General features: G+C 45.5%; 1 protein-coding gene and 1 long non-coding RNA gene across 4 annotated transcripts in view; one reads left to right on the top strand and one right to left on the bottom strand.

Annotated features, from left to right (window-relative positions):
* FRMD3 (FERM domain containing 3) overlaps nucleotides 1-1,024 on the bottom strand; it is a 134,832-nt gene extending 133,808 nt beyond the window's left edge. Inside the window, exon 1 of one of the 3 annotated variants that reach the window (XM_082241579.1) lies at nucleotides 349-1,024. In XM_082241579.1, coding sequence (XP_082097705.1) covers nucleotides 349-498 — 150 coding nt within the window. In that variant the 5' untranslated portion in view covers nucleotides 499-1,024. The remainder of the gene's footprint in view (nucleotides 1-348) is intronic. The other 2 variants (XM_082241578.1, XM_082241577.1) reach the window with 2 other exon arrangements.
* LOC309542799 overlaps nucleotides 1-12,256 on the top strand; it is a 390,515-nt gene that overhangs the window by 264,642 nt on the left and 113,617 nt on the right. The window lies entirely within an intron of this gene.

Below are 12,256 nucleotides of genomic sequence, written 5' to 3'. Positions count from 1 at the left end.
TACGGAATCGCTGCGCTGCAAACCAGTAGCCTGGGAAGGCCCTTCCTTGGTTCACTTCCCAGGTTTTTAGCACCAATTTTCCATTTCCAAGCGCGGCTCTCCCACCCACCCACCCGCCGGGTGGTACCCAGCCCTTCGCCTGCGAGGAAGTTCTCCCTGCGCTGATGCGCTCGGGGGAATTGTGCGCGCGAGAGGGAGAGTTTGCGCGGCGGCGGGAGGGAAGCCAGCAGGGATGCCGGGGGGGGGGCGTCCGCCAGCCAGCCCCCTTTTTTGCAAGGGGCGCAAGGGGTGGGGTGGGTGGTGCCCGCCCCAGAGCCCCTTCCTCGCAGCCCAGCCGGGTAGAAGCACCTGGATGTGGCAGGAGATCTCGGAGTCGTCCAGCAGCCGGATGGTGCACTTCATCTCCTGGCTCAAAGACCTGATGCTCGAGCTCCGGAACCGGATCATTTTCATGGTCCTCCTGCCGCCTCGCCTCACGCACTCGCAGGGCGCGAACATGCACCGCAGTCCGGAGCGGGGGGGCCCGGCCACCAGCCCTGCTGCCTCGGCCCCTCCTGGCCGGGAGGGGAGATGGACGACGGGGAGGAGGAGGAGGAGGAGGGGGAGACCCTCCCGGGAGCCAAGGAAGGAGGGACCGAGCGCCTCCCTCCTTCCCTCGCCAGGCGGCGGGCGCCTCAAGCCCGAGGAGGCGGCGGCGGCGGTTCCCGCTGCTGTTGCTGGGTGAACATCATGCTGAGGAAGAAGCGGGGCGGGAGGAGCGGGGACGAAGGGGAGGCGGCGGAGGAGGAGGAGGAGGCGGCGGCTGCTGTCCTCCCTTTGCCCCCCCCCCCCCGCCTTGCCCACGGCAGCTCCTGTCCCGGCCTAAAGGGGGCCGCGCGCAGCGCTGGCGCCGGAGGCGAAGGAAGAGCGCCCGTGGCGCCGCGCTCACAGCGGCCGGCTGCGGTGGGGACGGCTCGGCTCACTGCGCTGCCGCCGCTGCGTCAGGCTTCGCTCTTCCCTCTCGCGCCTCCCTCCCCGCCCGCCCGCCCGGCCGCCTCTCTCTCTCTCTCTCTCTCTCTCTCTCTCTCTCTCTCCGCTGCCCCTCCCTCGGGCGCCTGCCCTCCCCTTCGCGCGCCTTCGCCCCTCGTTCCTTCTTCCCCTTCTCGACCTCGTAGACTCATAGAGTTGGAAGAGACCACAAGGGCCATCGAGTCCAACCCCCTGCCAAGCAGGAAACACCATCAGAGCACTCCTGACATATGGTTGCCAAGCCTCTGCTTAAAGACCTCCAAAGTAGGAGACTCCACCACACTCCTTGGCAGCAAATTCCACTGTCAAACAGCTCTTACTGTCAGGAAGTTCTTCCTAATGTTTAGGTGGAATCTTCTTTCTTGTCGTTTGGATCCATTGCTCCGTGTCCGCTTCTCTGGAGCAGCAGAAAACAACCTTTCTCCCTCCTCTATGTGACATCCTTTTATATATTTGAACATGGCTATCATATCACCCCTTAACCTCCTCTTCTCCAGGCTAAACATGCCCAGCTCCCTTAGCCGTTCCTCATAAGGCATCGTTTCCAGGCCTTGGACCATTTTAGTTGCCCTCCTCTGGACACGTTCCAGTTTGTCAGTGTCCTTCTTGAATTGTGGTGCCCAGAACTGGACACAGTACTCCAGGTGAGGTCTGACCAGAGCAGAATACAGTGGCACTATTGTATTCCCTTCCTTTTGCGCCGCCGCTCTCCTTCAGCCTCCTCCTGGTTCTCCCTCGCTTCCCGGCCCTTTCCCTTCCTCCTTTCCTGCTCCTCTTCGCATCCTTTCCATTTCTTCCACCCCAGCCTCAGATTTATTTCCTTCAGCCTTCGACACTCATACTTTACCCCCTTCCTTGCGCCATTTCCTATTTTCCTCCCTCAACTTTCCTTTCCTTTCCTTCCCTCATTCCTTCGTTTGTTTTCCCCACTTTCCCTCCGTCGCATATTATTCGCTTCCTCGCCTTATATTGTCTTCAGCCCCTTCGTTCCCTTTTCCCTTCCCCTTGGCGCCCAGGCAGAGACCCAGAGGGGACCCCGTCGCTTGGGGGACACTTCCCTTGGCTACTGCGTTTGGAAAGCAATAAGGAAGCTTTCTTTGGCGAAAACGGGGGTGGTGGTGACAATCAATGGGGCTTGTGCATTTCATAGAATTGTAGAGTTGGTTCAGCCCCCTGCAATTCAGGAATCTTTTGTCCACCATGGGGCTCAAACCCACAAGCCTGAGATTGAAAGTCTCCTGCTGAGCTGTTCCCCTGAGGGCTAGTGCAGGACATTTTGCCACCTGAGGCCAAGGATGAGAATTCACCCTTCCCATCCTATGCATTTAGTAATTTGTCAGGTTTCTACCTCGTCTTTCCCCATACATGTCTCTTTCCCCCATTATCTGTGCAACAGGCCTATAGAAGAGGCCAGGCAATGGGTAGGCAAACTAAGGCCCAGGGGCCGGATCCGGCGCAATCGCCTTCTAAATCCGGCCCACAGATGGTCCGGGAATCAGCCTGTTTTTACATGAGTAGAATGTGTGCTTTTATTTCAAATGCATCTCTGGGTTATTTGTGGGGCATAGGAGTTCGTTCATTCCTCCCCCCCAAAAAAACAAATATTGTCCGGCCCCCCACAAGGTCTGAGGGACAGTGGACCAGCCCCCTGCTGAAAAATTTTGCTGACCCCTGGGTTAGGCTAAGAGACTGGGCCTATGAGTGGCTTTGAACACTGCTCTCCTTGATCCTCTAACCACTAGACCACACTACAGAGGCCCACCATACTGGCAGATGAAACTTCACTGCTAACAAAACAGAGTCTGTCACTGCAACAGGTTGGCCTAGTGGGCACAGGGCAGGCTGCATGGCAGTCACAGCTCTGTGGAGCAGGCAGGGAAGGAGCATCACTGCTTATTTCACAGTGAGTATGGCAATGCTCTTCGTGCCAAATAAATAAGCTTTTACTCATTCCTCCTTTTCCTTCCAAAGACCTTTTTATCTCCCCAGGCTTTATTAACCTCTGCCTAACCCCCTGCACATAGATCGTTTTCGGTACTGCCTATTACTGTATTTAAAGTGATTTGTATTAGTTCTTATGAACTGCCTTGGGAATTTTGAATGTAAGGTCAGGTGCATAAATACTTTAAATACAGTGGTACCTCTACTTCGCACCCCAAAAAATCTGTAAGTAGAGCTCCGCTTCTGCACGTGCACGTGACACAATAGAGCGCTCCTGCGCATGTGCAAAGCGTGCAGAATGCTTCTGTGTGTGCGCGCATGGCGAAACCTGGAAGTATACACTTCTGGGTTTGCCACGTTTGCAACCCAAAAATCCGCAAGCTGAACCTAGCGCAACTAGAGGTATGACTGTAAAATACAACAAAAAGTCTTACCAGTCATTTTCTTTGGCACCCTCTCTGTTTTCTCCTACCTGTCCCCTACCCCATCCTTCATCTGATCTAGTTGCTTTGTTGCACTCGAGTAACAGCTAGACACAATAGGTTTGGCAGCTGTTGGGGGCCGGCCTTTCCCAGTTCCTAAAAATGACTTGTTCTGCCAAGTGGAAGGATGTAAATCTTGATATTATTAGCTCCTTGGCGCCTTTCTTGGCACCCAAATCAGGCCTGGAAGAATGGGGTCATGGCTTCGTACTGTGAATCTTCAGCTGTTACCTTACCAACCTGTGGGAAAGTGTCAGGAAATAGCATAAGGATGAAGAGAAGCACTTAATTCAGTGTACTTCTCCTTTGATGTGATAAGCAGACAACTGTATAGTAAAGTAATTAAGAAAGGGAGAGAGGAATGTACAGTTAAACCCCCTTCCTCAGTAAACAATTGATATAGTAGTATATTAATCAAGACCTAACCGTGTCCTGGTGAATTCAGGATAGAGTGGCGAAAGCAGAGTAGAAAGGATAAAAAGCTAATTACCTCTGCTTCTGTTAATATTTAATAAATTGCTGGTTTTACTATACATGATCCCAATCATATACCAGAGTTAATTGCATTAAATCTGGAGGAGCAATTTAAGATCTCCAGGCTGTGGCTGCTCATCCAGGCCTTCTCTGAACAATCAGAATTGCGGGACTGTGTGCAGGCCTTGAGAAGATTGCCCCAGGGGGTCAGATATGGGCCAGAGGCCTGACATTTCGTGTATCTGCATAATTAGCGGAACAGATAGAGACTTATGAGAAAGATCAGCTGACTCCTAAGATCTATGCTACTGATAGGTGCAGTTTTAAGGCCTGCTCTCCACTACAGTGGTACGTCTGGATACGAACGGGATCCATTCTGGAGTTCTGTTCGCATCTAGAAGCAAATGTAACTAACGATGGCATGGCATGTCTGCCCACGCGCGCATTGCTTTTCACTGCTTCTGCGCATGCGCGTGACGTCATTTTGAGCGTCTGCGCATGCGCATGCGGCAAAACCCAGAAGTAACGCGCTCCGTTACTTCTGGGTTGCCGCGGAGCACAACTCGAACACTCTCAACCTGAAGCGCATTCAACCCGAGGTATGACTGTACTGTATAAGCATAGCCAGGAATCAGTTATTACCACTGTGCTTGTCTAGAACTACAGGTGGAAGATCCTATCACAATTATTCTCCTTATGGTCCTGCAAGTGTATCCTTTCTCCCTTCTCATATGGATGGATTTAATGCATTTTTTAAATCTTATATTTTGTTTTTATCTTTTTGTTTTCTACACTGCCTCAATATTTTCAAATGGTGGATCGTTTATGAATTATTTAAATAAATCAGTAAGTATACCTTGGTCATTCACAGTTTTATGGAGTGTACGTATCTGTCTGCCTGCCTGCTGTCTGTCTTTTCCTACTTTTTGCCTGTGCCAAAGTCGAACTATCAACAAAACAAATTTGCAGTGAGTCACTGACTTGTAGGACTCACATTGTGGAACTCCAAAACCACAAGATTGTTGCTAATTACAGTGGCAATCAAGATGTTAATGGAGTAATTTGAAAGCTGTCACAATCACATTTTCCCAACATCGCACAAGTGCACATCTGTGCAATTCTGGCAACGTAATAAACATTTCAAAAGGAGGATGAAGCAGCAAATTCCTTCTGCTCAGACAATGTGCATAATATAGGAGCCCAGGAAGGAGTAAACAAGCCCAAATATGCTATATGCAATGTTGCACGAAATCAAATATGTAAACAAATGTCTTAAAACACATCTGCACCATGCTAAAATCAGATATACTATCATGCTGTATCTCATCACTACAGTCCACAAACACTGGGGCTTCAATCCTCTCTGGTCCTCTAACAGACCTCAACATCAGAATTCAACTAGAAACATTGAGCTTCTCTGCTTTTAGCATGAAACTTGAGTAGACACCTGAGCATTTAATAGTTATAATGTAATGCAGGCATAGGCAAACTCGGCCCTCCAGATGTTTTGGGACTACAACTCCCATCATCCCTGACCTCTGGTCCTGTTAGCTAGGGATGTTATGCAGCTGTCCCATTCAAGGATCCAACCTGCAAACTTGGAATTCTCAGCACCGTGCTCTAACCAACTATGCACTATGTAGATGATAATGTCAGGGAGAGGATTTTAATCTAGCCTAGCATGACAGTTTAATATCTGTAGGAATGCCCCCCCTCCAATTAAGATACAGGTTTACCACCTTGTTGCTGTCTGTGAGAATTAGACTGCAATCCTATACAGTGGTACCTTGGTTTTAGACCAGCTTAGTTTATGAACAACTTGGAAATAGAACGCTGCAAACCCGGAAGTAGGTGTTCCAGTTTGTGAACTTTGCCTTGGAAGCTGAACATGTTGAGAGTGTTCCATTTCTAAATTGAGTCCCCTGCTGCTAATCAGAATCTTCCTGTTGAGTCTGTTGGCTGTTGAGTCCCGAGCACCCACGCAACACAGCGGTGATATTTGGAGCTTTTGCATTTTGTTTTTTGTGTTTTTGTTTATGTCACTTTTTCATTTTTTTTGACCCACTTGTTCTTCCTTTTATGGGACTGACTTGTGACTGTGGCTTGTGACTTCATTTTTGTGACTGTGTGGAACCCAGTTCAGCTACTGGTTGATTGATTGTGTGGCTGCAGAAATGGATAAAAGCCCCCCATCCAAACAATGACTATCATCAATGCACGTAAGAACAAAAATTAATTTTAATTTTTATCATCCACAATACTGTCTTATTTATTTTATAGTACAGTGCATTGATTATTGCTTTCATTTTATGGATCAATGGTCTCACTAGATAGTAAAATTCTTGTTAAATTGCTGTTTTAGGGGTTGTTTTTAAAAGTCTGGAACAGATTAATCCATTTTGCATTACTTTCTATGGGAAAGCATGCCTTGGTTTTAGAACACTTTTGTTTTGGAGCAGACTTCCAGAACAAGGTAGCACGGTACACATTGGAGCCTCATCGGCGCTACACATTTAAAGCAGTTTCATTCCACTTTGAACAGCCATGGCTTCTTCCCAGAAGTCCAGAACAATACCGGCACATTGCTTACTTAGGCAAGGCAATGTTCAGAGTGCCTCACTCTTGCTGTCTCTTGCAGGGCAGGGATCTGCTTGCTTTCATTGAGGCTTCTCTAATGCATGGGCAGCATGGAGCCAAAGCAATCTAAGCACTTTAGAGGAAACATCATCCCTTGAGCCTGCCGCAGACATGTGCCAAACCTCAAGACCAATGTAAGAATGTTTATTAAAAAATATTTTTAAAGCAGTAATAGCGCCCATTATAGTGGGGCGAATATGAAGCTGCTGTCCCAGTAACGGCATTGCAGCAGCTTAGCTGAATAGCATTGGGTTGGAGCAGGGCAAAATAATAATAATAATAATAATAATAATAATAATAATAATAATAATAATAATATATTTATATCCCTCCCTCCTCCCCAGCTGAAGCTGGGCTCAGAGCCGCTAACAACGGTAAAAATAACATAGTTTTCATAAAATCACAATCAATTAATTGAAATACATTCTAAAATCAATTCATTCTAAAATTAATTCAAAATCAAATTAATGGCAACCATTGGGCTGGAGTGCTATGAGGATTACAGAAGGAGGGGGTCAGACTGCGCCTTGGCCAAAGGCCTGGTGGAACAGCTCTGTCTTGCAGGCCCTGCGGAAAGATGTCAAGTCCTGCAGGGCCATAGTCTCTTGTGACAGAGCATTCCACCAGATCGGAGCCACAGCCGAAAAGGCCCTGGCTCTGGTTGAGGCCAGCCTAACTGCCCTGTGGCCTGGGATCTCCAAGATGTTTTTATTTGAAGACCGTAAGATCCTCTGTGGGACATACCAGGAGAGACGGTCCCGTAGGTACGAGGGTCCTAGGCCATGAAGGCCAGGCCTATATAGGATTGCCAGATTGACTTCAGCAGGGCACACACACACACCCCAGCCCTCACCTCACCCCTCACAGCCTCACACCAGCATAGTCTAGATAAGCTGTAGCAATGGCAGTGTCAGGAGTGTGGTTCCATGGCTCTGCTCCACTCCACTGAAGGCTACTTTGAAAAGGCAAACAAACACTAAAGGTTTGATGAGGTTATACAAGTTGGGTCACCTCAAAAGCAGTGGCGTAGCGTGGGTTGTCAGTACCCGGGGCAAGGCAAGTAATTTGCGCCCCCTAACCCGTGGATTTGCGCACCCTAACCCCCAGATGTTGCACCCGGTGTGGCCGGCCCCCCTGCACCCCCCACGCTACGCCACTGCTCAAAAGTAAGGCAGAATGTAGGATCCTCAGTGTTTGGGACTGAATGAATAAAGGCACTGCATTGTAAGTCACATCTACACCATGCATTCAAAGCACTACTCCCAAGGAATTCTGGGAAGTGGCTAACGAAGCTGCCCACCCTAACAGGAATAGAATGGATCTTTCTAACAGAAGGATTAGCTGAAACATTATGCCACCTATCACCAAATGGAATAAGTTTTATGTCTCTGGAAAACATCTGAGGAAGACAGAAGTTCCACAAGAACATAATCTCTCATCACAATGCTGTGGTGGTGGGAAAACATGTGCTAGATGCTGGATTCTCACATAGGTGAAAGGAGCCATGGGGTGGGGCTGAGGCTGAAAGAGAGCCACTGAATTCATTTGAATTAATGTGGTGCTCTGAGAGTATATGAGACAAAATGAATGCAAACAACAGGCCGGTGTCACGTGTTGTATAGAGATAATTATTTTGTACATGTTTTCTGTACCAATTAAATATGCTTATCTCACAGGAGTTATTCTGTGCTATCGAGCCACTTTCACAATACTCAAATCTGGCTCAACATTCTCTTTCTCAGATATGGCAGGAGTAACGCTCTCATTGTAATGCAGAACACAGGTCCTTAATGTGTACTTTGCAGGGAGGGGAATATACACGCAACATTTACGCAGAGAATTTAAGAGCAGTCAAAGTGAGAAAAAAATGATACTTCTGGCCAGAGTTGGGCTTCCATTCCTGCACTCCTCTAATGTTTCTGGACACCCTTGGCAGATGATTGTAAATTTAATCATATCCACAAAGATTTACCATGCAAAACTGCATTTAGGAAACAGTTACTCTGTTGTATGCTTTAGGTAGCTGATATGCAGCTAGCAGCATATTTTGAAGAGGCACCCATCCCAACTGATGGAAGCACGGGAGGAAGCTGGAGGAAACATGAGGACATTCTAACAGGTTGCATAGAACCAGTGGCGTAGCGTGGGTTGTCAGCACCCGGGGCAAGGCAAGTAATTTGCGCCCCCTAACCCTAACCCCCAGATGTTGCGCCCGGTGCGGCCGGGGCCCCCCCTGCACCCCCCACACTACGCCACTGCATAGAACATCTTCTGTATTCAACTAACCCAGACTCAACAAGTGAGAGTATAAATTGCATGGCTTCAGCTACCATTGATTTTAGTACAGAACATTTGTGCAAGATAAGTATCAGAATAAGGGCCATTCTGAGTTTATATGCAGCAAGTTGTAACCAATGGTATCCCTGCACTCATGGAGGACTCTTGAATGCAGTGGTTCCCATGAATGGAAAGGGATGAGAGCTTTTGTCTCCCATGCCAGCACTCATGGTGTTCCAAAGTGTCTTCCAATCCTCTGGAGCAGACTGGGGTGTGTGTGCGCATTGGGCTGTGAAAGGAAGGGGAATCAGCAAAAAGAAATCACGTCCTCTCATGGATCAAAGAGCCCTCCATCTGCGAATGAGACCCAACATGTGAAAGGGAAGGCCTCAACACATCACCCAAGTCTGCTGTGAAAGGTTGGGAGAGAACCCGCCAGAGCAAATTTGGAGGGGAAAGAACAGAAACTGGAAGTTGTGTTGCACAAGTGGGTTTCCATTTGTCACTTTTCCTTTTTAAAAGGTACTGTAATTCCAAGTGACGTTGAAATAAAGTTGTAAGTTCCAGCTAATAAAATAGAAGATCAAAAGATAGGATTAATTTTGTCGGGGAAACTGTATCTTAGATGAAGTTGGAATGCTTCAAAAACAAAATCGGGGGGTGGGGGGCGGGGAGAGAGATCTGGTCTTTCGTCATAAATTTGTTCTGGTGTAAATTCTACCAGTCATGCATTCCTCCCTCGCTTCTTTTATGCTACATATTAAAGTTTAATTAACAGCAGTGGCACAGTGTTGGTGCCTAGAGGCCGGCATTCTCATTAACCACTGCCCTCAGAGAACTTCCCCCGCCACGTATTGCATCAGTGGCATCAGAGTTCCCATAAGATTGCAGAATGTGTTTCCAGGGTGTTCTGATGGAGGCTGAAGATAATGAGGAAAATTTATATTTCTATGTATAGAGGAATCTGAAAGCAATTAAGGCATTTGGGAATATTGTATTTCAGGAATCTGTTGCATTACAAGAATATTCGGGTGTGAGAATCTAAATTATTCCTGTGTGATTTACTGGGAATCTGAAATATTTTTGAAGAAGTGCACAGTCAGAACATCAGTAGTTCATCAGCAACAGTGATGTTTACATATGTATGTATGCTTTCAGAATTCCATCCTGCTTTTTTCCACTGTGCAAACTCAACAGGGATAACAGCCTAGAAATGGAATTCATAAAGACAGTACCAATATATGTGGTGGAGTTTATGAAGCAATCCCATGTTTGTTTATTTAGAAGCAAATCTCATTGTGTCTAATGAGATTTACTCCCTGGTACATGTACCTAATTTAGGGTTGCAGCAATCAGCACATACTAGCCGCATCCCCAATCAAAACCCATACCAGTTGGACTGTTCTCTTTGCAACTGGAGCTTAAATATAACTTCTTAAATCTGAAAGACGTACAACTGCTTTTGGTATTTTATAATTTGTAAGCATGTTAGGTGATATATAAATCATAAAAATATGGGGGTAGACCAAGGCTTTGAAAACGGTATAAGTGCAATTTATTCAGAACAAAAGGCTAAATTAATTGTAAATAATGTGGTGACGGAAGAATTTAAGATAGAAAAAGGGACACAACAAGGCTGCCCAATTTCCCCATTGCTTTTTATATCGGTCCTGGAGGTTTTGTTGAATATGATTAGAAGGGACCAGTTGGTTAAAGGTATACAAGTCGGAGCTAAACAGTACAAATTGAGAGCATTTGCGGATGACTTAGTATTGACATTACAGGAGCCAGAATCTAGTACTAAAAGGGTTTTAGAACTGATTCAAGAATTTGGTCAGGTTGCAGGATTTAAACTGAATAAGTTAAAAACTAAGGTTTTAGAGAAAAATTTAACACCGATCGAGAGAGAGAGGTTTCAGAATGAGACAGGTTTGACAGTGGTTAAGAAAGTGAAATACCTGGGGATTAATATGACAGCAAAAAATGGGAATTTATTTAAAGACAACTATGAAAAATGCTGGGCCAAAGTGAAAAAAGATTTAGAAATTTGGTCAAACTTGAAGCTTTCACTGCTGGGTCATATTGCTGCAATAAAAATTAATGTATTGCCTAGAATGCTGTTTTTGTTTCAAACATTGCAAACTGTGGACAAAATGGATTGCTTCAAGAAGTGGCAGAGAGATATTTCTAGATTTGTCTGGCAGGGCAAGAAGCCCAGAATAAAATTTAAGATATTAACTGATGCAAAGGAAAGGGGTGGATTTGCCCTGCCAGACTTTAAACTTTATTATGAATCAGCAACTTTTTGCTGGTTGAAAGAATGGCTGCTTCTTGAAAATACAGACATTTTGGATTTAGAAGGTTTTAACAACATATTTGGATGGCATGCATATCTGTGGTATGATAAGGTCAAAGCACATAAAGCATTCAAGAATCATATTGTCAGGAAAGCATTGTTTAATGTCTGGATAAGATATAAGGATTTATTGGAAAACAAAACCCCAAGGTGGTTGTCACCGATGGAAGCAAAAGCACAGAAAAAGCTTAATATGGAGGCCAAGTGGCCGAAATATTGGGAAATTCTGGAACAAGAGGGAGATAGACTGAAATTGCAGAGTTTTGAGAAACTAAAAAACAAAGTGCGAGATTGACTTCATTATTATCAGATAATGGAGGCATATAATTCGGACAAGAAAGTTGGTTTCCAGGTGGAAAAATCAAAATTAGAAACAGAACTGTTAGAACCCAAAACTAAGATTTTGTCAAAGATGTATAACTTGCTGTTGAAATGGAATACTCAGGACGAAACGGTGAAATCTGCTATGATTAAATGGGCACAAGATGTTGGACATAACATAATGATTGATGGCCTTTCTCCTGGGCATAGTCGGCCAATTGGTGCCAAAGAAGGACAGAACTTTTTTTATGTATGCCACAACAGCAGCAATAATACTCATTGCAAAGTATTGGAAGACACAAGATCTACCCACCCTGGAAGCATGGCAGATGAAGGTGATGGACTACATGGAACTGACGGAAATGACTGGCAGAATCCGAGACCAGGGAGAAGAGTCGGTGGAAGAAGATTGGAAGAAATTTAAAGACTATTTACAGAAATATTGTAAAATTAATGAATGTTAGAATGATGTTGGATAGAAATTAAGGAGTTTTCAGCTGTAATACTATAAAGGAATATGAAAAATTGATTATTAATAGGTAAAAATTTAATGTTACAATAGCTTAAGATTAAAGACTAGGATAAATAAAGAGGGTAAGGATTTGCTGAACCAACAAACTGAACTGGAATACAAAAAGGGGAGGCGTGAGGAGGTCCGGGAAATAAGCTAATGAAAAATAAGTAATGGAAAGAATGAGTTGTTTTTAACTATTTTTATTTTGTATTTTCTTACTTTTTTATTTTTATTTTGTAACACTTT

The sequence above is a fragment of the Podarcis vaucheri genome (genome assembly GCF_965113315.1).
Source record: "Podarcis vaucheri genome assembly, chromosome: 11".
Classification (NCBI taxonomy): Eukaryota; Metazoa; Chordata; class Lepidosauria; order Squamata; family Lacertidae; genus Podarcis; species Podarcis vaucheri.
Note: the sequence above shows the minus strand (reverse complement) of the source record. Positions and strands in the feature narration are given on the sequence as shown.